Source organism: Acartia tonsa, chromosome 8 (assembly GCF_053477335.1).
Source record: "Acartia tonsa isolate MP-2025a chromosome 8, ASM5347733v1, whole genome shotgun sequence".
Classification (NCBI taxonomy): Eukaryota; Metazoa; Arthropoda; class Copepoda; order Calanoida; family Acartiidae; genus Acartia; species Acartia tonsa.
This window is the reverse complement of record NC_137267.1, coordinates 36050954-36077099: the sequence shown is the minus strand read 5'-3', so window position 1 is coordinate 36077099 and position 26146 is coordinate 36050954. Positions and strand designations below refer to the sequence as shown.

The 26146-nt window shown below is 33.1% G+C and overlaps 3 protein-coding genes across 4 annotated transcripts in view; 2 read left to right on the top strand and 1 right to left on the bottom strand.

Moving 5' to 3' along the window:
- Positions 1–26146, top strand: part of LOC145326828 (long-chain-fatty-acid--CoA ligase 4-like) — a 173506-nt gene that overhangs the window by 48897 nt on the left and 98463 nt on the right. The window lies entirely within an intron of this gene.
- Positions 1–26146, top strand: part of LOC145326826 (SMAD family member 6-like) — a 98738-nt gene that overhangs the window by 58751 nt on the left and 13841 nt on the right. The window lies entirely within an intron of this gene.
- Positions 19156–21241, bottom strand: LOC145326825 (uncharacterized). Its single transcript, XM_080170254.1, has 2 exons — positions 20918–21241; positions 19156–20282 (listed from the first exon to the last, which is right to left on the bottom strand). The coding sequence occupies exons 1-2, from the start codon at positions 21040–21042 to the stop codon at positions 19616–19618; spliced, it is 792 nt and encodes a 263-aa protein (XP_080026380.1). The 5' UTR covers positions 21043–21241; the 3' UTR covers positions 19156–19615.

Sequence of the window (26146 nt, the reverse complement as noted above, 5' to 3'; positions counted from 1 at the left end):
GATATATGCATAAGTGAACACCTTAATTCATCAAATAAAAAGGTGAGTTTAACATTTGAGGAGTTTAGATGTCTCTGCATATGTAAACTACACAGTCCCTCCCCATTTAGAAAATTGTAAAACTAAAAAGAAATTATTTTAACAAGAGTAGTGAAAAAGGTACAATGTCTGGTTTTTAACTAAAGCTAGAGGCTGTTACCCTGGAACAAGTAAAAAAAACCTCAGTTCAAGTTTACATATAGCTTAAGTTAATTTTTAAAATACTCACAATAAATTCAATAGCACACTATATCTTGAGTAATCTCAAAGTAAATCACAAGGGTATTGCTATACTCGCTTCTATTACTTAATTGGAGGGGGGGAGGGAGATTGTAAAGCAATAAAGAGGGAAAGGGGGTTTGGAGGGGGGGTTTCAGCAAAATTTGTAAAAGTTACTTTTGACCTACCAAAGCATATCTGAAATGTTTGCTTTGCTGCTATAATTCTAGCGGTTTCTTAGCAACACAACAGATTAGTACCCTTTCAACTGTAACCCTCCCCCCTTTCTCTCTTTACAAAATGTTATGTGTTTGATTTATGAGGGAAGGGGAAGAGGTCAGCAATTTATGTAAAAGTGCTTTGGGTCCTACAACAATACAAATCCAAAAGCTTATATATATATCTAATAGTTTTTTAAAACACATTGGAATGATCTTCTGCTACCTCCCCCCCCCCCCCCCCCCCCCCAATATTTAGGTCGAAGGGGAGGTAGGGGGGAGAAGGTGGTCAACATAATTTCTACAAACTTTTGGCCTAAAAACCTAACATAAAATTTTTTCCTACTATACTTCAATTAGTTTTTGAGAAACACATAATAATATTACTAAGCGTCCCCCCTGTCCCACCACCCTAAAGTTTGTAGGTTGTGAGAGTATTACTAAAAGTAACTTGGGCCATTTTGTAAACTTAAACAGAAGTTTTTTCTTCTGGTTCCAGGGTAACAGCCTTAAGGATAAAGTTGTAAATTGGACAAACCTCTTTAAGCTTACAGTACCTTATTTATTACTCTTATTGAAGTTAAAATCATCATTTATAGTAGTGAAAATTGTTTTGAATGGGGATGTAGTGTGAAGTTTTCATATGAAGAGATATCTAAACTACTCAAATGTTAAACTCATCCTTTTTATTTGATGAATTAAGGTGTTCACTTATGCATATATCCTTGGAATCCTTGTAATTTTAGGCATTTTTACCACAAAACTTCAAATTGCAATATCTGGCAAGAAGGAGCAGCTAAGATTTAATCTCCAACGGATTCTGACCACCACTGTACCCTATTTGAAGGCCCCGTTGTCCGTTTCTTTGGAGATTTTTTTTAATCTAAGGTTTTGTTAAGGAGACCTGTGGTGAGGTTAGTTTATGGGCTTGTTATTGACACTAGGCTACACTTATCAGGGATTAAGGAATAAAAAATCAACTATAATTGTATATGAATTGAATATTGGTTCCAGAAGAAGGCTTAGATTCCTAAATCTTATAGAGTCATAACCCTTATTTTACTTTACCTAACCTAAAAACAAAAATCAAAAAACAACATACACGCACCTTTTGTACATCCCTTATTTCGGTGTTTTCTCTCAAAGTACCTAGCGAGCACTTAGAGGGTTTTACCTGCGGTTCCCTAACCCTGCGGAGCTATTCTGTACCCAATATAACTTAACTTAATATAAAGAAAAATACAAACAACTATAAAACTACCCCACCAACTTTTCCACTTTTTCTCCCATACCTTTTCTTTCCTTTTTCTAAAAAGTGTACCTATCAAAAGAATGGGAGGTGTTGAAAAAAACAAGGATGCTAATATTAATAGTTTGTTTAGCAAATGTGAAAAATCTTGATTGGAAGAACGATCAACATTAAATGTGTCTATCGTTGGCCTTTCATAGCATCAATATACAATAATTAAATAGTTTTTTTTATCGCATCGTATTATAGACAGTTTTCCAATGATGTTAGAATACAAATTTTATGATTAGATCCTTGAGGGGCCGAAGTCTTGGGCTAGCCAAACTGGTATTGATTTTATGATTTTTATTTTAATATTCGTGGAAATTGTTTGTAATACGATTCCATACATGATTTTTCAGTTTGGCTGAGAACTGGTTCTTTTCCAGCGGATATCAATCCGTTTCGAAGCCATACTGGAATACACTTTATTATATACCAATGTAAGCTTGAAGATTTCTAACAATTTAAAAAGCCTTAAAATCGTAATTTCATAGGTATTCATTTTCTGTTGTAGAAAAAAAACTTGCTGAAAAATATAAGTTAAAGAGTATCCATACTTCCCAAATAACGTCAATTTTTCAGACACCATAAAGTTTGTGTAGATTTGAACTCGACAATAAAAATTGCTAAAAGTCAAGTCAAAGTTAAATTAAAATATTTCTTTTTTTACTTTTTAAAAGACAAGTATGTCAATCTGTACTATTGTAGCGTACCTTTTAAACTTACCTATTAACTAGCAGCGAGGTAGGGGAAATGTGACTTTATAAATTACACTGATACCCAAAGTTTTATAGCCATGTTATCTTATTTGTTGGCTCAAAAACTTTGGGTATTTTGTGATTTTGATTGTTTGAGTCAAAAATTTTCAAACAATAATTTTAATCTTTTCAGAAGGGGTAATTTTGTTTATCATTGGGAATATACATAAATTTATAGTCCATTGTCTTTTCCCTTAAAATCTCTGATAACAAGTGACTGGGGTAATTATAAGAATGGCGATATTTGTCCAAACCTTTTTATATGACTAGAAAGAAGCTTTCCAATATAGCCAACAGTCGGTAATTCTTTAGATCTTAATAAACAATCTGACAAACATTGCATAACTTAAGTTTATTTTAATCCAGTCCAGATGAAATGTAATGAACAAATAGTTTTAAAGCATCTGACATACTACTTATTAAACAAGGATGACAACATCCTTAAAAGCAAAGCTCAATAAATCGTACAAAGGAAAGAAATACTAATATTAACAAATGTACAGTAACATCACATAAAACATTCAATATGAATTAGAAGTGTTAAATAAAATTTTAAATCTATTTCAAAATTACTTACTTAAAGGCTGCTTAATATGGACCTACTTACATTTTAAGAATTGATTATAGAGATGCTTCGCTTCTAACAATATAACTAATCTTCCTAGCAATCCATATTCTAAAATTCAAGGGCAAAGCCAAAAAAAAATACCCGTAAAAATGGACATACAGACTTCCTGGTAATGATTATAGAGTAGCGTCGCTTTGTAAATCGAACTTTACTGTTACTGTAATCTTCATTCGAAGTTTAACGTTGATAGGACAAATCAAATATGCCTAAATGTAGATAAACTTCGCTTTAAAAAAGTCCTTTTCAAAAATGCCGAAGTTCAAAATCGGTGGTCATTTGTCATTTAGTAATAATGAGCTTATGGAATAAGGTTGTGGTACGACAAAGTAATTAAGTGTCGTCATATTTATGACCACCTGTCATAGCGACACCAATTTATACCAGGGAGGAAGTGGATAATGGGCAGTTGATTTCATTAGTCCCAAAATTTTATAATAACGTTTTCTTAATAGTTGGCTTAACAATTTTGGAGACTTTTGTTCAATTTTAGTTGGTTGGTTCATTAACTTGAATGTCCAAACGTTTCACCACTTATTATAATCTACAGAAGGGACAATTTTGTATAACAATGGGGATGTGCATCGATTTATCAGGCATTGTCTTATTCTTTTTGATTCCTGAATTTATACCCTCCTTCCATAACCTCATTAAGACAAGGATGACAATATTTATAGTAAGCAAACCTTATGTTTAGAAAAAAATACTTCTTGTTCTATATATTATTCACTATGAGAAGCTACCCTGTAAAGGAGAATCAAATCGGTTCAGTGGTTAGCGAGATCCTTCGGTACACACAGACAGACACAGATCTTATAAGGAATGAAATATTACAATATTAGGGTTCGAATGATTCTACAAGTAATTGGTTGGTTTAAGTATTATGGTATATCAAGTTTAGATTTCCCACTTATTTTTCCTTAAATCTAGCCAAATATTCGCCGAAATTTTATTACCTATTCCTCTTTTATCTTCAGAACCTTAGACTGTTGGACAGGACAGTGATAGTTAAAGCAGGGAGTAAGGGAGGGGACAATGGGCAATTAATTCAATATGAGAGTTATCAAAGAAAGGGCATGAAATCCAGTTTAACCCTTACAGATCGGGCCCCTATTCCCACCTTAATAGATCGGGGGGGGGGGGGGGGGGGTCATATTGACCCCCCCCCTCTATCTCGGCTCCTGTTACAGTTAGAGACATAAAATTTTTTTCTGGTGGTTCATGTGTATTTTTAGAGAAAATTACTTTTTCTAGTCATAGCGGTCAGACCGCTCCTTAGCCGCTTTTTAGCGGCCAGTCGCTAAATATTAAAACAGCTGTAGAGCGGCCAATTTTGCAGCTAGGATGACCAAATTTTAGGACGAACTTTTATTTTTTATAACAAAAAAAAAATACTTTTTCAAATCATCGCCAAAAAACGGCAAATAACGGAAACCGCCATTTTCGGCGGTTACGGCGGTAAAACGGCGGTTGGCGGCGCCAATTAATATTTTTATCTGTTTACTGTTGCTCAAGGATTTACCAAAAAAAATTTTAGGCCTCTAGCTGTGATAGAAGCCACGATATTCATGATATATGTCTGTAGTAAAAGCCGAACAAAAATCGGTCATAAAGTCGGTCAGGGAGCGGTCAAACGGTCATAACACCACTTTTCTCAGAAGGTCATTGATATCTAAGTATTCACCAAAAAATTTTTAGGTTTCTACCTTATAAACAAAAGTCATAATGTAGAAATTAAGATTTATTTAGAATTTTTTCTAAATTTGGTTCCACCTAACCGACTTTGACCGGACGCCATGACCGACACAGACCAGATATCCTTATAAGATCAACTCTTGCCGACGTATAATTACTAAACTTAAAAAGTCATGACGTCACAACTCTCTATCTTACCTACAAAAAAAAATGACATTGAAAAAACAGAGGGGGGGGGGGTCAATATGAGGTTTTTTGGTGTGATTTTTATATTAAAAGATTATTGGACCCGGCCAGCTGCTAGCAAGAATATGACTGCCCCTTTTTTCCACAACGAGTGTTTATTTCCCTTCCCCCCACTTCCCTTATCCCTTCTCCCCGTCTGCAATATTCAAAACATACATAACGAGTAGCGGCATTCTATGCGCAAGTCCCCAAACTCAGTCAGAAACTGCTAAATTCTTGCACATTCCCTTTAAGCCAGTCCCCAAAGTCTGAGACTCCTAAAAATTTAATATTCGATCCATTGTCCCCTCCCTTACTCCCTGTAGTTAAAGAGTAGGCCCGCCACCCAAACAGATGACAACTCTATTATATTTGAACATTTTGGTGAGTCAAATGTTTTCATAGCATTTGGTGATTATGAATGTTTAAGATAATCTTCTTTTCGGCGGTTTTTTAAAGCGAAGCTTTTCTATAATAAGCAGTGTTCTGGAGCCGGAGCCGGAGCCGGGAGCCGGGAGCAGCAACATTTTTGGTGGAGCCGGAGCCGTATTTTTCGTTAAAAACGGCTCCGGCTCCGGACTAGCTAAAAATGATTTTTTAAAGTAATATTATAATTTGGCAACGGTCTATTTTCATATAATAAACTGAAAAACTATTGTTACTTAACAAATAGACACACATCCTTCTACTTTTATATAGCTTTAATCAAATAAAAGCAAAATATTTCATATTATTTATTTTATTTTATCAAATTCAATAATGAAAAAAAATTGATATATTAATTTTAAGGTAGGAGCCGGAGCCGGAGCTGGAGCCGGAGCCGGGAGCCGTATTTCCAAATACGGCTCCGCGGAGCCGGAGCCGGAGCCGGAGCCGCATCAAAATTATACGGCTCCGGCACACTGATAATAAGGATAGGTCCGTATTTCTGTCAGTCTTGAAGAAGAGCTCCTATGGTTAATTTTTGCCTATAAGAATTGCCCTATCGATTTTATTCTTGACATAATGATTCCTATTACTTTTAGGCAAATGTGATAAGCGAAGCATCTTATAAAAGTATTTCAGTACTTTTTAAGAAAATATATTGAATATTAAATGCGTTGAAACTCTGTATTTGTTGATGGTTGTTTGTCTAACAATCTAATTTGTCTTAATTTCATTTAGACAGTCATTTGAAGACAAATACCTTTTTAATTGGAAAAGTTTATTTTCTATTATGTACAATGTTATTTTTTAGAAAATAGAAAGTAGTAAGGTTTTTTGTCTGTAGCTTAAGATTTCGATAATTACTGAACCGATTGAGTAATCCATTCTTAAGACCCTTAGAGGGCCCTGGATGGTTATTTTGCTACATTCCTTAGTCCTTCGAATACATAGCTTCTCTAGATGCTAGTTGCGCAGCCGCTGGTATATTTATATTAAAATATAAATTGAAATAATCTCATATTGATAATGATTCACTTCCCCTTGTTACAGACACAGGGCGTCATTGAGTGTCTCCGTCAATAGGATTAGGAATATGTTTTCGAAAAAGCAATCAATCATCTTTTAATATATCATACTAGTGGATACGCTCCTATTATCCAAAACCAAACTTTGTTGTAAGAATTAAATAGCCTAGAACATCCATTTTTTTCAATTTTGGCATAGTTCAATTTTATAATTAATGGAAAAGTGTTTCTTTTTTTTGGGTGAAGAAAGTTTAGGGATAAAGTATTTTAATGCTGCAATTTCTTTTATATTAAATTTTCTTTGAAAATGTACATCCCTGTGTGTGTGCGTGTGTGTGTGTATAACCACTTTGGTTTTAGTCTGTATTATCTATAATACAAAGTAGAACGATGTCTGTCTGTCCGTCTGTCCGTCTGACCGTCTGTCCGTCCGTCTGTCTGTCTGTCCCTTAAGATCTCGGTAACCACTGAACCGATCGGATTCTACTCTTCAGGGTATCTACCTATTGGTCCTGTGGTGGTTTTAAGCTATTTTCTCGGGGGGTGGGACACCCCCAACCCCCCCAAAAACCAAAAAATCCCCCCCCCATTTTTTTTTTTTTTTGATTTTTTTTTTTTTGAAGGGGATTTCCATGGTCCTTTATGGTCTCTCGCAATAATTTTTTTTTATCACCTCTTGGGCAAAGCCCCTAGAGGCTAGGGGCGAAGCCGCTAGTACAAATATAGAGAAGTAACAGACCTATATATCTTTTACGTTCAGTCAATACTACCATTATGTTGAAGCATTTTAGCGAATGTGTCTATACGTTCGAGGGGGCGGGGGGGGGGGGGCTGCTGTGTTTGAAACTCGGCCAAGCCGCGCCATAAGTAAAGATGTTTAAAAATCAACTTGCTTTGTCAGATGAGCAATATTTAAGTAGGTGGAAGCCTTGGCCAAAAAAGGGCACAACTAATTACCATTCACTGTTACACAGTAAGGACTTCTAGACAAAGATTGTGCAATCAAATGGTTGTCTAAAAAAGTTTGGTTGTTTGAGTCTTGGGATCTATTGGTTATACGGTGTTATCAAACAACCCCAGTGGTTTTAATTTAAATTAATGATATATGAAGATATTTAAGTTAAAATGCAAAAAAAGGAGGTTTCTCATTTACAAGTACGTATTGATTTTTTTGCGCGGATTTTCCGTAAAGGTGTGTGTTCTAAGACTTGAAAGCAGGAGTAGAACCAAAAAATTTGCCATGGCAGTTCGTTAACGGGGTGTAACGTTGATTTGTGAAATAACTGCGGCCGAAATTTTAAACACATGCCTTTACGGAAAATCCGCGCAAAAATGCCTACCTTTGCTGTTTTGATACTTATGCTGTTCTGATTGAACACTGGTGGGTATTGGTTGGCGCCTATAAGTTTCCTAAATTAGGGGTGGCCTCATTATTTTTATAAAACATGCGATACTCATCATGGATACAGGGATAGGACAATAAATGATAAATTAATGTTTAACATGATTATAATGAACCAAATTGCCTTTTTTGTAGATTAAACAGACGTCCTAGAAAGATACGTTTAGCCCAATATATGTAATGAATATATAATAATTATTTAATCTTATATTATAATACATACTAGTTGCTTCACCTTTAGCCTCTAGCCTAAACCCATCCCATAGATTAAAAAAGCCTTCCTGAAAAGTACATCCCATTTGGATCAGCAATTTTTGAGATCTTAAGATTCAAACAAAAAGATTATTAGCTTTAAATTTTAGTATCTCTGTTGGACATTAATACAGACGGACATACCTTAGTCATATAGTAGCTGCGCTATTAAAATTAGCATTATTGCAGAAACCCCCAGATAAGGAGAGGGTGGGGGAGGGAAATTAAGTTGGCTAATCAGTGGCGAGGGGGCGTAGGAAGTTTCTGAGGTCTTCAACTTTAAATCATCCTTTTCTCTGGTTTATTAATTTTCCATTTCCGCCTTCTGGTTTAGGGTTATTAGGAGCGTAGCTACTCTATAACTAGTGATGTCTGTCCGTTGAATTAATTTCCTTGTTGATTGATGGCTTTAAAAAGATGTTAATTAAGAATGGGCTTTTTTTTCAAAATAAAAAAAGTGAGTTTTAGTAAAGTCTGCTTTTATCCAGGGATCCTAAGGGATAAGACAACGAAGATAAATTGATAAACATCTCCGATCATGATTAACAAAATTACCCCTTCTGTAGATTAGGACACTTAGTTCGTTACCTACCAAACAAATTCCAGCAAAAGTATCCAAAGTTTCGATAATAAGACACTGTGGTTTTATTAGTGGGAGTACCAATGTACTTTATCGTCCAATATCTCCCCTTCCTAACTTTTACCAAAATGAATCTTATTTTAGTTTATTCTTTTATATTATTCTGTATAATACTGTTACGCCACTATGGACAAATACTGATCTTGTTATAATTCTGTTTGTTGTCTAGTTTTAACCATTGGGAAATGAATTGACAGGAGAAATCCTTAGGAAAAGTATTTTTAAAACAAAAAATCTAAATATTAGATGATTAGGTAATAATTTGACTGATAAAGTTCTCCTTTTTGTCGAAGCTTCTTACTTGTTTCCTCGAGAGAAATACCATTAGGATCTAAAGGGATGAGACGATGCCCGATAAAATAATGTACATCCCCAATGATGATACACCAAATAACCCTTTCTTTAGATTACAATTAGTGGTTGAAATTTTTGGACAATCAACTTAATGAAAAAAACAATCAAAATTCAATAAAAGTTCCCAAAGTTGTTAAGCCACCGAATAAAGACTTTATTATAAAACTTTGGAGACTAGTGTAATTAACAGCCCATTGTCGACTCCCTCTCTGTCTAATTACGTTGCATAGACAGACAGACAGACGGACGAACTTACACAAAAGTATCCACGCTACCTAAAAACATTCCCACACCAAAGGAAACCTATAAATCGATCATATAACAAAAAAATAAACAACTTATCTATATTATTTATTTACTTCAAACAATCATTTTACTTTATAATGGTTGAATACTAATTAAAACAGCAAACATTTTACTATTATATTTAGCAAAGGGTCAAGCGACTTCATATGAATTTGAACTTAAAATTGGGTGGAAGGTGGATTTATCATTGTCCTAACACTTGATTCCTGTAGGTTTTGTAATATTTTTAATCCTTCATGTAAACATTATGCTATAAAATTAGTCGACATTACTTTATTCTAATGATGACATTATAACTACTGCTAAGTGTTCTGTTGCACTAGTCTCCAAAGTTCTATAATAACGTTTTCTTGTTTGTTGGCTTAGCAACTTTGGGGACTTTAGTGAATTTTTCTTGGTTGGTTTCTAAGTTACGTGTTCAAACGTTTTAACCCCTAGTTGTAATCTACAGAAGGGGTAATTTTGTGTTACGTGTATAATCATTGGGAATGTACATCAATTTATTGGCCATTGTATTTTCAGCAGCAGAAAAGAGATGGCTATTTTAAACCATTGTCATTGTTGCTTGAGCACTCAATATTTACTTTGTAATGGTTTGGGTCAGATTCCAATCATTTTTAGGTATGCATTCATTACAGCTAAAACTGTTTTTAAAACATCAGTTGATTCACTTATTCTGTTGGAAAGTTAAGAAACAAAAAGTATTTTTTATGCTCATTCTGTCTACGTACAACACTTTGATTTGTCGGCTTTTGTCTTTTAGTTCTAGCTCGTTTGTAATTGGTTGTGACTGTTTTTAAGCAGGCATACCTATAAATCACAATTTAATATCTTTATTTTGACGGTGTTTTTACCTGTATCCAACCTATTTTCTCTAAGAATTAATATTTTAATATAATAATTTTTGCAATTTTGTTTCTTATGGATATCTTGGGAACACCCCTTTTTTAAGATCTGTATGATGCCGCCCCCAGGGTTGTCGGAGTATGGGGGCACCACCACCCACAGACTTTAGTATGTCATCCCAAAGAGGTATGGGGGTTTATGCGGGTCAGTTTTATGGGGGTGGGGCTGGGGGGGTTTGGTCAGGAAGTTTATTCTTTTGTAGACTTGTTAACTTAGTAAACTAACATACTTGTAAACATACATGAAACCAGTTAGGGAGGAGACATTGCGTTGTTTATTATACTAGTCCCCAAAGTTTAATAATAACGTTTTATTATTCGTTGGCTTAACAACTTTGGAGACTTTCATTGAATTTTGATTGGTGGTTCAAAAAGTTGAGTGTCCAAACGTTTAACCAATAATTGTAATCTACAGAAGAGGTAATTTAGTGTATCATAATTGGGAATTGTCTTATAATGTCTTACGACCACTGCATAAGACAAAAATAAAAAATTCTGTAGATTTATTTAATTTTTTTCACTTTTGTAGGTAAGTTTTGATGAAAAATAGACAACAGTTCTTTATAACTATGGTTTGGATAAGTGTGACAAATTAACCGTATAAAAGGGTACAAATTGGTATTATAGAGTAGCTTCGCAACAAGAATTGATGTTTTTCAAATTCATTATCGTAATAATTACAATTAATGAGCCCATATTTTCTTTAAATCTTAAGATCTTAAAAACTATGTCTGACTTAAACTGTCTGTCTTTTATTAAAATAAACAAGGAGAAATAATATCATATTATGCGTAGCTATATAGGTATCGATGGAAGTAAATGTTCCTTTTTCAACTATGTTGAAAGGGCACTATTAAACAGTCATGTCCGAAAATTATCTTTTTAAAAAAAGGGGGGGGGGGGAGATTTGTCCTATCCCCCATGAAACTAATCGAAAGCATAGCCCATTGGTCTGGCGGCGGTTAGCAGGACCAAAAGCTCCATATGAACATACAGACAGACATGGTGAGTTAAAGAGCACTGCATCATATATTCTATTTAAATTCTTAGAAATTTAACTCCTTATGAACGTGAGAACAATATAACCGGAGACAAAAAGATATTGTTATCTGATTTATATGGCGTATTGTATCATTATGGGTGAAGAGTACCAACTCTCAATTCAGTTATTCGTTGTTATGAACAAATATATATATCTTAGCCTTAATTTACGATATTTTTTTTTACAGAGCATGACTTTTCTTACACAATCTTAGGAATTAAAAACATTGAGGATTCTTGTAACAATGAGATATAGTTTTGAAAAAAAAGTATAAATGTCTTGAAAATCAATATTTCCAATTTTATACATTTTTTAATTGGCTCACAATTTAAAAGAATATATTCCTTAGAAAATAAGGCATAAATTTATCTTAATTTAAATAAAAGATATGCTGCTGCAAATCACAATCTTCCTTGCTTAAAGAAGTTATCGGTACAATTTATCGTATGTCCGTCTGTCTGTCGGGCGCGTTTATTTTTACAAAGCATTTCTTGATGTTATCAATAATCTAATCAATTATTTTGTTGGTGAGACTCTCAAGTATTTTAATTAGCGCGACTATCCAGGGAGGGAGGGGACATTGGGCTGTTATTTATACAGATCCCCAAAGTTTTATAATAACTTTTCCTTATTTGTTGGCTTAACAACTTTGGGGACTTTTATTAAATTTTGATTGGTTGTTTTATTAAGTTGAGTGTTCAAACGTTTCAACCACTTGTTGTAATTTACACAAAGGGTAATTTCGTGCATCATTAATGGGAGAGTACATCAATTTATCGGCCATTGTCTTGTCCCTTAAGATCCCTGACGACCATCTGTCATTAAACTCTCATATTTGAGGTCAATTAATGTCTAATATTACAAACTTTTTTTCTTTGTTGATTGTCCGACCGTTTGACCGTAGATGTCTGTACAATGTATATCTTGTAAACTGATCTAATATAATAATTTTTAATCTATTTTTTTACATTTACGTCTGTCTGTCTATATGTAAGTCAAACCGTTCGTCTGTCCATCTATCTCTGTCTTTCTGTCCATCTAAACTCTAATTTTGTAAGATTTTAAGAAAAATTCTATGATATAAAGTAGTACCTATGGTTTTTTTCTGTATTAAAATTTCATCAACTATTTAACCGATTTTGTTCTCTATTTTAAGGAAGCTTTACATAGGTCCTGCGAGGGTTTTAGGCTATTTATTTTTTATACATAAGTCTTGGGATGGTTTTAGCCTACTTTTCTGCTTCCCTTAAACGTTTGAATACAGAGCTCCTAAATGATATGGGCGCATCCGCTAGTATTATTACAAATTAGAGAATCCTTTTATATTTTAGGGTGTCTGTCTTTTTTTCCGTCTGGATGTCTGACATTTTTTCAAATAATCTCTGGTTTAAGCCAATTTTGAAAAATTAGCAACTGTTTACAATAGGTATTATTTTGCGGATCATTTTTACAATTTTATTACGAAAAAAAAATCTTCTGATATTATTTAATGATTATTCTGAGCTATATTAAATAAATGTATTATTTTAATAGAAAATAGATCAATTTTGTAATGGATTGGCAGACAAAGGTGTTTTCACATTGCAGTTATAAAAGCATTAAATTTGTAACAGCAAAAGTTTTTAAATTTAATTTTTTACTTGTACCTGGTTATTTCGGCTATTAAAGACAGAATTTTACACTTGATTGATTGTCGTATTCCTTTTTTTCTCATTTATTTATCCAATAATACAAAAAAAAGTTTCTTTTTATCTGGAGTATCTTGGTAATGGCTTGTCCAATCTTGTTGTTCTTTCCAAGGAAGCTTAATGTATGCCCAGGGATGAGAAAACTCGTCAATGTTCAAGTATGAAATTTGTCTGAGGCGCAATCGTATGAACACCGTCAACATAGAGACACTATGCATATGTCTGCCTTGTTATATCCCATCCCCTTTTTTTTATTTTAACTCTATCTCTACAACCCCCCCCCCCCCCTCCCACTTCCTCCCTGCAACCTCTCTTGAGACATTTGGGTGTCCTGGCGCCCCTAATCGCCCCCTTCCCGTCCCAAATTTGGTAAAATTCTCACGACTCCCCCCCTCCCCTCCACAATTTATCTGTTAAATTGATGAACATTAAGTAATTTAATGCTGTCGCTGTCTTTTTAGTGGCGCAGCTACTCTGCAACTAATCAACTGTCGGTATGTTTCTTATTTAGGATTGTTCTTTAATGTAGTGGAGCTTTAACTCTCACTAAAGTTGATGCTTCACAAAAATGATAATATTTCTGTTGATATTCTTTTAGAAAAGTAGTAGGATGTCTATGTCTTTACTGTATTTAGCAAAGTATCTCGCCAACCGCTGAACCGATATGGTTCAGCTTTACAGTGAAGCTTTTATATGTTACATTTGGTTTACAAATATTTGGGGGCTGGGTGCCTGTGCCATCCCAAGAAAAATCGTCCCAATATAGTTAAAAAAATGTTATTAATCATTTTGGGAATAAATTGGACTGAAAAAAGAACTTTTAATAGTTTTAATAATGAAATAAATGTTTTATTAAAACATTGGACCCTAATTGTTCTTGTTCATACTGTCTGTAATCCTTTTTCCTTATTCATCTGATAGACATTTGTCAAGGGACACATTTTTATAGTGTACACTCAATTCCGCATAGCATTATTTTCATAGTGTACACTCAATTCCGCATAGCATTATTTTTATAGTGTACACTCAATTCCGCTTAGCATTATTTTTATAGTGTAAATTATATTCTGCATAGCATTATTTTTATAGTGTACACTCAATTCCGCATAGCATTATTTTTATAGTGTACGCTCAATTCCGCATAGCATTATTTTTATAATGTATACTCAATTCCGCATAGCATTATTTTTATAGTTTACACTCAATTCCGCATAGCATTATTTTAATAGTGTACACTCAATTCCGCATAGCATTATTTTTATAGTGTACACTCAATTCCGCATAGCATTATTTTTATAGTGTACACTTAAATCCGCATAGCATTATTTTTATAGTGTACACTCAATTCCGCATAGCATTATTTTTATAGTGTACACTTTATTCCGCATAGCATTATTTTTATAGTGTACACTCAATTCCGCATAGCATTATTTTTATAGTGTACACTTTAAATTCCGCAAAGCATTATTTTTATAGTGTACACTAGGGTGGGTTCATATCGGAATTAGACAAAGCGGGGATATGCAACAGATAAAATTAACCTTAAAAACATTTCTGACCGAAAAAGAATTTTAAAAAATTGAGTTTTAGAACACGACCACTTAAAAATATAATTCATTACTTATTAGTATGCAAAGACGACATTCAAAAAATTTTTTGAATCAGAAATATGGCTTCATGGTGCTCCCTGGAAAGGCCTTGAGGAGCTGAACCAGGAACTTTTGTCCGTTTCAAAATATCTCGTTCCTAGCCTTAGAAATCACTAAAAAACCAAATTTTTTTAAGGTTTATTAAGAATTGTCCAATTTGTAGAGTTTTTTTAGATTTTCTCAGGCTAGGAACGAGATTTTTTGAAACGGACAAAAGTTCCTGACTCAGCTCCTCAAGGCATTTCCAGGGAGCACCATGAAGCCATAGTTCTGATTCAATAAATTTTTGACTCCCATTTACAAATAGCTATACAATTGAATGTCTGGTCGTCAGCGGTTTTAAGACTTAGGATAAATTTTAAATCATCCAGAGGTGTATTATATCTATATAAATTGAGTGCAGATCCCCGCTTTGGCCTCAGAAAAAAAATGTCCAAAATCGACCCACCCTAGTGTACACTCAATTCCGCATAGCATAATTTTTATAGTGTACACTCAATTCCGCATAGCATTATTTTTATAGTGTATACTCAATTCCGCATAGCATTATTTTTATAGTTTACACTCAATTCCGCATAGCATTATTTTAATAGTGTACACTCATTTCCGCATAGCATTATTTTTATAGTGTACACTCAATTCCGCATAGCATTATTTTTACAGTATACACTCAATTCCGTATAGCATTATTTTTATAGTGTACACTCAGTTCCGCATATCATTATTTTTATAGTGTACACTCAATTCCGCATAGCATTATTTTTATAGTGTACACTCAATTCCACATATCATTATTTTTATAGTGTACACTCAATTCCGCATAACATTATTTTTATAGTGTACGCTTAATTCCGCATAGCATTATTTTTATAGTTTACACTCAATTCCGCTTAGCATTATTTTTATAGTGTAAATTACATTCTGCATAGCATTATTTTTATAGTGTACACTCAATTCCGCATATAATTATTTTTATAGTGTACACTCAATTCCGCATATCATTATTTTTATAGTGTACACTCAATTCCGCATAGCATTATTTTTATAGTGTACACTCAATTCCGCATATCATTATTTTTATAGTGTACACTCAATTCCGCATAGCATTATTTTTTAGTGTAAATTACATTCTGCATAGTATCATTTTTTTAGTGTACATGGATGTATAATGATTATACTTTAATTGGTATTATTACATTGGAAAATTTGTTGTCAATTTAGCTAGTCGCCATGAAACTTATTGTTCAGTTCGTTCATTCAGTAGGAGGGGTGGGGATGGGATAAAGGGAGTGGAAGGGAGTTATATCAGCTATTAAATTTTGTTTAAAACATTATATGGAAAAATCCATCTCTAATTTATACCTTTTAACAGCTGGAGACTTGTGTTAATATCAGGGAGGTAGGGGACATTGCCATTTCCCTGTATCCTTGAATAGAAATAGTTGTCAAGAGGGTGCCGAGATCGATTCTTATCAAAGTTAGGGCAGACTTTTATTCAGTCGGAAATAAAAGAAAATGAAAAATCTAGATTTTCAAATGCCTTTCGAAAGGATTGAATTCAGTGCCTTCCATTGCTTTTGGAAAAGTACAACCTTTATATAAAAGTAACAGGGTCTGTGTGTGTGTCTGTCTTCACCAACCGCTGAACCGATATGGTTCTCATTTACAGTTTATCTTCTCATTGGTACTGGGAAGGTTTATAAATATTTTTGAGGGTACCATAAATCTCCCAAGAGAAATTGGCTTAAATAGTAATAAAAATATTGAGGGGGAATTCAGTATAAGGTCTTCTTTTCCAAACTTCAAATTTTGTCTGAAATATTTATTCTTCTAGAATAAACTTAAAACAAAAGTCTTTGGAAATAAACACACACAGAAAAATGTATTTTAAGAAGGAATTATGAATTAAATATTTCTTTGGAGAAGGATTTTATAGGACATGTAAAAGTATGTTGAAAAACAAATGGATATAATTTAATTACGTAAGCCAAATTTAGGTTTAATGTTGTATTTATAGTTATACATTGGATGCAGTATATACGTGGATATTATGACAGGGGAACTGTCGTCAATATAGCTTGCTAACATGGAACTCACTTATTGGTCATCAAGTAGTAGGGAAGTTGATTGGGGAAAGGGAGTGAAAAGGCTGCGTGTTCCACTCTTTATTCGAGAACATGAAATCTGGTGTAAGATCCAAGTAATAATATATCCATTTTTTATATATCTTTATATACTTTTCTGTGTTTCATTTAGTTTTTAAAGGAAGGCGGTTCGTTTTGTCGGTCTACATTAAAGGCCATTAGAGTTTAAATGCTAATACTCGACAAATAGGGAGATTAATGTTTAATTGTTGTCTGCCCATCTTAGCTATTAGCATACCCTTGTTGAATTTTATACCCTTTTTTTCAGGAGCGGACCTTCTTTATTAGTCATATTTGTACCTTTCTTCGGTTTGTTGGCCCATGCCAATGGACGCAGAATATACGTGAATATTATAAGACGGGGAAAATTTTCGTCAATTTAGGTTGCTATTTCCCTTGTCTTATATTGGTTAGTTCGTTCATCCTGAAGAAAAGGAATGGATGGGGAAGAGGGGTTAGCGTTATTTTAGCCGCTACACGTTTCACTTTATTAGAGTTCATGGTAATCTGATGTAAGATAATAAATCCATTTCTATAACTCGTCGGAATTTAAGAATGGCTAATAAAATCGAAGCACAGAAAATCTGCTATTAAAGATACTTATTACTGATGTTCTTACCTTTTTAGTAATACACATAAAGATGCTACGATTATTCCTTATGGTCATATGAATCTTTACTAATAATTAGGGTTGTGCCGGATATCTGCTTTTTAAAATTTTAAATGACTGTAATTTTTTATTTTTGAAGCTAATAGAACAATTTTTGAAGAAAATGTTTAACTTTATGTAAAGAAGTTGTATCAACTTTTTTTTTATAGCTAGCCGGTCCTTTTAGTAAGTAGTAGATGTAAAATTTTTCATAGAATTCAGATATGCAATCGGTTTTTTTGTAGACCTCTTAATTTTTAAGTAATTTAAGTTTAAAAAAAAAAAAATTAAGTCGATTTTAAGGTACTAAAATGCAACAAAAAAAAGAAAGAAAATGGCCATTATGAACAAAAATAGTAAGATCTTTAATTTGACACCTTACTTTTTCAATTCTGTCAGGTAATTATTGAAAAAATCGATTTTTTTAAACCCACGAGAATAAAAACTTTGAACTCAATTTTATCATTTCACAAGTAAAAAAATATAGGTTCATATATACCTTTAGAATCAGAAAAATATTACGAATCCATTGTAAGCAAAATTGAAAAAAAAAGTTTACAATATAGTATATAAACTACAATAAAAGGAATTATATGAAAATATCCTATTATATTGTACAGGCAACGTCTTAACTTTTGAATTGGGTATAAAAATGGGAAGGGGGTATAGAGGGGGTAAAGAGGGGGTAAAAAAGGGAAGACGATAGTGTTGCCAGAACAAAAAATACAATTGGCCATTTTTATATTTTTTTATTTTTTTACTTTTTTTCAATTTTGCTTACAATGGATTCGTAATATTTTTCTGATTCTAAAGGTATATATGAACCCATGTTTTTTATGTCTGTTTGAGAAAATATTTAGGTTTAAAGTTTTTATTAAACCGAGGTTAAAAAAATAGATTTTTTCAATAATTACTCAACAGAATTTTAAAAGTAAGGTGTCAAATTAAAGATCTTACTATTTTTGTTCTTACTGGCCATTTTCTTCTTTTATTTTGTTGCGTTTTAGTACCTTAAAACCGACTTAATTATTTTTTTAAAAAACTTAAATTACTTAAAAAATAAGAGGTCTACAAAAAAAACGATTGCATATCTGAATTCTATGAAAAATTTTACATCTACTACTTACTAAAAGAACCGGCTAGCCATAAAAAAAAAGTTGATACACCTTCTTTTAGAATAATTTTTAAAGAAAATGTTTAACTTTATGTAATTTTTATATTAGAAATCTCAAAACATAAATTTGGTGGTTGCAGCTATATTTCGCAGCTGTCAGCAGCAGCAAACGGCGGGAACAGCGGCAGATTTTTTATGAAATTTTAATGTCATGCATGAATACATATTAGAAAAGCTTAAGTCTAAAGTTTGAAGGATTTGATTATTGAGTTGTCTTGCTTATTCTATTGTACTTTGTTGTCCTAGGACTTTCTGGTAACAATTAAAGAGTTGCTATGCTTGCTTGGTCGTAAAATATGTTATAGAAATCATCATACAAAGCTTAAAATGTATAGGACCATTCTAAATTAACAAAAAAGAGCTAACCGTTACGGACGGACCGAGCCTAATTGTAGAAAATCTTCACTTTTAAAGATTAAGTAAAAACTATTAATTTTTCTAATGTATTAGGTAGGTACATAAGTTCAGGTACAAAAATATATATCACAGAATTATACACAATTATTTTACATACGTAGCTTTTAAACAGATCTTATTATGACTTTGGTTCAGTAATACAGGGATAGATGATTGGAAGATTAATAGTAATCCTAGTACAAACATTTCAAAATGCTTGTTTTTATTAGGGGGGGGGGGGAGGTATTAATTCCATGTAGCGTGATAATAATTTACATATTTGCAGTTTTCGCGGATGTTCTGCAAATGAATTAAAAATAAGGGATTAGTGAGATTTATTTATCTTCCATTATCTTATCTTTGTATTACTCTACATTGACTTAAAGGGAAAGAAGAAATTGGTATTTTATTTTCAAGCTAAAGTATTGAAAATCTTTTTATTACCCATTTTTAACTATGTTTTTCACATTCTAAATTTAAGATGTCCAAAGTCTTAATTATTATTTTTCTCTAGCTTATTCTTAGCCTTCATATCTCTTTTTATCACGTGCTTCACAAAGTTCTTTTTGGGTACACTAGCCAGATGTGATAGTTTGCGCGCCAAATACATCCGCTGCTTTTGGGGTGACCGGAAGTTTAGCTTGGTTAGATCGTGACTGCTAGCCGCTTTTATCTTGGGTATGTGCATGAAGGATGTTGGCGGCTGAGGCGTTCTGAAAGGCGGCAGTTTAGCCGCCATTGGTGATTGTTTTGGGGTTGATTGGATGCTGTCGCAGCTTAAATCCACGGCTGATGCAGTTTTTTCTTCATAGCTGCTGAGGTTAAAAGATGACGCGGCTTTTTCGGTATATGATTCATTTATAGCTGCTGTGCTATAGCTTAGCTGTCGGGAACAGCTGCTGAAATGTCCATTTGAAGTTGATGACAAATCAAAGCTGCTGCAGGCCGCCATAAATTGCGGCTGTGACTGATATAAACTGTTATTGGAAGCAGCTAGCTTGTGTAGGTTAATTTGGCTGCTGCTAGCAGCGGTTGCTAGTTGCTGTTGCAGCTGTTCTATGTATTTAACGGCTGCCATCACTACGTCATAGTCTGAGGCAGCCCGGATGTTGGGGACAGAGCCCCGCAGGGTTGTCAATTCGCGTCTCTGACTTATGTATCTGAAAAGAAATAAATATTGTTAATTTAGAAAAATTATTTTCTCGTGTTCATTCAAATCCGGTGGATAGAAACCGGTTCTCATCCATACGAAAAAACTATGTCTAGCATCGTATTATATCCAGCTTTCTACGAATAAAATAATGTACAATCATAAGATTATAACCAGTTTTTTTTAGCCCGTGCCTTCGGCACCTCGAGGCTTAAAAAACTGGTTTTAATCTTATAATTATACATTCTATATCCGCGTTTATAATACGATGCGAGAAATAACTATTATTTAATCTTCGGTATGTGGGGGGGGGGGGCATTTTAATTTAAAGAAGGAAGGATGACCTTCGATTAGCAAAATCTTAATAAAATAGGATTTATAAGTAGTGCAGCTATGCAGTATAAAATGTGGACATTTGTATATTCAGGAAAAAGACATTGATGTCTGTGTCAACGCACTTTCTTTACATGCAATTATCATTTTATAACAATATATTATATGTTTACGCCTGCAGTAGAGATTCTCTATAGATTTTATTATAATTAACATTTCTAAAGTATTTTTCAGTGGTTTGCTTGTTCTTACTTCGCTTTATCTAGTGGACAAACAAAAAACCTACTACCTAAAAAATAAATAAAATCATACCTGGAACTACCAAGACTGTATTTTCTGATCAGTTTTTTAGCAGTTTTCTGGGTGGGACTGAGGGAATGAAGCTTTGCTAAGCTAACACTGCGGTGGATAGGAGAATTTGAGTTTATTGCCACCATTTTAACACTTTTTAACTATGTTTTTTTTGTTTTTATTATAATCTTAAGTGTTCTACACTGTTTAGTTCACTCTATAACATTTTTGTATTGCTTTTTTATGCTAAATTTGTTTTTTTCGAGCAGAGAGCATAAAAATACAAGATTCAGTTTGTAACTTTGAAAATAAATGAATAATAAAGATCATATGGAAACACATTCTACTATTTGAGCAGATGTTCATAATGGAAATTTAAAATTTGAATTTCCGGCCTCTGATTGGCTGTTGGGTGTCATGTGATCATAATACTGGTCTCCCATTGGAGGGAATCATATTTCCCGGTTTCCTGTGTGTGTGCGTGTGTTGGTGTGTGGACCAGCTGCTCTTTGTAATTCCCGGATTTTTAACGCTATGGAAGTCTATAAATAGGCATGTTTGATATTAAAAGCCATGTATGTTTTCAATTAAAACAACATATATTTTGAATGAATTTTATTGGCGAGAAAGTTAAAGGGAGCAAATTGCTTTTTACTCTTTTGTAGCTACTTGACTGTGTTTAAATTTCCGACGCTATTGGCTAACATTCAAAGACCCAATTGCAAGTTGGCATAGGGTCCCCATCTAGTCCCCATCTAGAGTTACATAAAGCTCGTGAACCTTCTATGCTTTTACTTTGATGTTTTCTTTCCTAGTTTCTCTTTAGATTTGTTTAAGCGACGGGTTTGTTAATAAAAATGAGATTATCCTCGCTGTTAAGAAAGATAAGCGTCTCGCTTAAAGTCGCATATGAAACAGAGTTTTCGTCGCTTTTAAATACTTTACTTTTATTGTAATGGATGTATTATTACTTAGATCTTACACCAGATTTTCATGTTCTAACGAAAGCCACCATCCACCCCCTCTACCCAAATTCCTCCCTTCCTACTAGATAAATAAACTGACCAATAAATGAGTTCTATTTTAGCAACCTGATTTTTTCTTCATAAAATTCACGTTTATTTTATATCCATTGTTATTGTATATTATTCATAGATTCATATGCTTGTGAGCGTAACAATTTTACTTTTCATTATTTACTAGCAGCTGTGCGCTTAGCATCTAGAGGCTAAGTATTCGAAGAAGTAAGGAAAATAGGCAAAACCAAACCTAGAAATAAAAGTTAAATAGCCTAAAACCATCCAGGGACCTATAAGAACTATCATGAAATGAAGAACTCGATCGGTTAAGTAGTTATCGAAATCTTAGGCTACAGACAAAAAAAAACTTACTACTTTAAATAATAGGATGAACAATATTATCCTTGTTTTAATCTTGCGGAAAACGTACTTTTATCCTGGGTATAAATAGTTTAATTAAATTGTTAGTAAAAGTCATAGACAAATGTAGATTTTAAGAACAGATCTATAGTATGGTGGATGTATAGACAAATAAAAACCTGCTCCCATTTTTCAAGGACCTTTTTCGTCTGCTAGAAAATTATTTCCTGTTACTTGGCTGTGTTAATATTCCCGACACTATTGGTTGATCTTCAAAGACCCAATTGAGAGTTGGCACAAGGTTCTTTGGATGGGGACATACATTCATTAACCACTTCCCCCTCTAGAGTTTTAAGTCAGGTAGATTTTACCATGTTAATAACTCTTAATCTTGCACTAGTTGCATAGTCTAGGGGTTTATTTGAAGTGGAAAGGATGGACAAAAAATAGCCTAAAAACATACAAAGAATTGGATCTTAAAATAAATAGCCTAAAACATTAACCATCCCAGGATCTATGTAAATTTATTAACTTGACAACTAGCTAACATATTTATTCAGCTTTTGAAATTATTCTATGTTTAAAAGTCTCTTTATTATCTGAATAATAGATGTGCACTTTTAAATAAGTTGTCTCATAACAAGGATCAAATAATCAAAAAAGCACTGAGTTAAAAGTTTTTCAAAATTATTTATGTAGTACCCTTGAACCTTTGAAAACCTAAATGAAAAGCTTGGATGTCCCTGCGTTTTAGGCCTTATTGTATTTTTTATGATATTTTTTGTAAAAAGAAACTTGTCACAAGTTTTTATATCTAAAGCGAAGTTGAAACTAAAAAAGTCAAAACAGTCTTATATTTTAAGGTATAGTTTTTGATAACTTTCTTAAATATAAAACTGTAGTAGGCTAGGAAAGCATTATTTTTTGATTTATAAAAAGAAAATGTGTGTTTTCCGTAGACAACAGGAGCTTTTTAGAAGCTATGCTGTTAGAAAACCTTATCATAGATAAGACTACCAGTCCAATTTGCTGGCTAATTTGTTGCAAAGCGGCTGGTTTAGTGCAGGCGCGTACACAATAGGTGTGTATGTATTCCCCTCTCCCACTATCCCCTCGCAATAAAAAAGATTCAAAAGTGATTATGCCATGTATGTATTTAACCCTATATGTGACCCTTAAGATATTTCTGTAAATAAAATCAAGAGGCCTCCAGGGGCGTATCCGCTACTCCTTAGTAACAGGATGTCTAGGTGTGTGTGGAAACTGAAGATAACCATTGAACTGGTATGGTTCTCCTATACATTTTAGCTTCTCATAGGTCTTGGGTAGGTTTATAACTAATTTGGGAGAGGGTACCACCATCCTTTCAATATAAATCGCCCCAGGAAGACAAATGACTGCACGACCCCCCCCCCAAAAAAAAAAAAAAAAAAAAATTCTATTAAAAACTATAGGCCTCCAGGGGCAAAGCCGCTGGTTTAAATCACAAAATATAATAGTAAAAGAACGGTCGTTCTAACACATCCTAATTATGGAGTAGCTGCACCACAAAATAAAGGATGCTAAGAAGATGAATAAAACAAGTATAAAATCACGTATTCATTGATTTATCAATTTTTTTTTCATTGATCAATTCAAAACTTGTTTTGTGTCGTTTTTGTCTTGATTTCTTTTAAATAAAATGTGTTTTTGTTATTAGGATAATGTAGCTTTTTCTAAACAGACTTTAGTTTGAATGATTAGGTTTACCTAGTTTTAAATAGGTATACCCTTCTAATACCTTGGAATTTCCATCCTATTTTTACCACAAATATGATATACAAAATAACCTCTTCGGTAGATTAAAATCATTAGTGTTTATGTTTGGCCACTGCCAATTTGTAACATCAATCAGATTAAATAAAAGTGTCGAAAATTTATATGACAAAGAATGAGAGAAGGTTTTTTTAAACTTTAGTTACCGGTATAATTTACAGTCCAATGTGCCTTTCTTCCCGGGTTCAATATTTAAAAGACTTTTTATTAGCTGTACGTAAGATAAATTAATCCTTCATTGACCTATAGGACAAAATTTATAAAAATTGCAAGTAACCAGTATAGGAAATGTCCTGACATATTTTGTCCGTTCAATAAATAAAGTGCATGTAATATCAGCTTTTTAAACAAGGATGATAAAATTTAAGTAATTTAGTTTTAGATGTTTATTGGATGTAGACTCTACGTAGATATTTTGACAGGGTAAATTTGTTCGTCAATTTAGGTTGTTAAAAAGAACATCACTTATTAGTCAGCTCGTTCATCTAATAGGAGGAGACTAGATTGGGTAAAGAGGGAGGGGATCTATCATTATTTTAGCCAGCCAGTTTCACTTTAAATGAGCACCTGTTAATAATAAATCCATTAAATCTTTGCTTTAACATTTTCTATGTTTGTAGACGTTTTTTTTAAATTTGTACTTTTCAATATCGAGTACATTCTCGGTCTACTAATTTTCCCGTTTATCACCTCCCCTCCTACTGGATGCACTAACTGACCAATAAGTGATGTTCATGTGAGCAAACTTAATTGACGAAAATTGTCAATATACCCACGTATATTCTACATAAACCCCGAACCACTTCATTATGCAATCTACATTTTCCTGGATATTTTGTCTACGGTAGACCATAAGTGTACAGCTTTACAGTACATTGTTTCTATTTGTTGAAGCAACACATATGATAAAAGAAAAAGATTCTTTTTAAAGTAAAATGCTTATATTTCAATCAAAATCTATATTTTTGTATTTTTTACCGATCCACTTCATTAAGCAAATCAAAAGAAAATCAATGAGAAAACGTTTGTTTTGCCCTTTTCTCCACTTTTAAAAATTAATTCTGATAAAATAACAATTTTTTAAGGGATTCATGCATTAATTATAATGAAAAACAGTTTAAGGTAGATTTTAATGATTTTTCTAAATAAGAAAATCAAAGTGCATGCCCTTGAAGAAAACTTATATATTAAGCTATGGTCCAATTTTTGTAGTCATAGCAGCCTCCAGCCAAGCAATATTAAAAAAGAAAAAAATTGCAATTTTAATTACTAAAATTCATAAAGTAAATAATGTAGTTTTTAGATAATGGTTATATTTCATGTCAAGAGGCTCCACTGGAGGCTGCTATGACTACAAAAAATGGTACATAGGTTAATAGACAAGTTGTTTTAATGGTCATGTACTTTGATAACATTTAGCTCATCTTCACCACCAGTAAGAGCATCTTAAAGGCCATCATCCTCAAAATCAAGATTTTAAAATGGATTTTTTTAACACATCAAAAACATTTTTGTATACTTTTCAGGGTAATTTTTATCTTTAACATGTATTTAGCTTCATCCATAAGACTGGGGGTCAGCAGCTGTCCTCTAAAGTGATAAGGATAGAATTTCTTTTTTTCAATTATTTCTTATTTAGAAAAATCTGAAGAAAATTTTTTTTTTTCAAAAGTAAAAAACATTCTGTTTTGAAAACATTACAATTAGTCTGTATAATGATTATTTTTGACTGTTGGGGATATGGAAATTGTAGAGAAGCTGCGCACCTAGCAAAGTGGGATGGCGCCTAAGTTTTAAGTGACCTCCAGACACACACACATACACACACTCACATACACACACAAACAAACACACACACACACACACATAAACACTTGCTATTTATGCGTTTTTTGTTTTGATATAAAGAATTATGAAACAAAGACAATTTTTTCAATAAGTAGCGCAGTAATAACAAGCTAAAAGTGCAGTTAAATCCGGAAGGTAGGGGGACAAAATACTGAGCCCCAAAGTATTATAAACATTTTTTCTCATTCGTTGGAATAAAACCTATTTT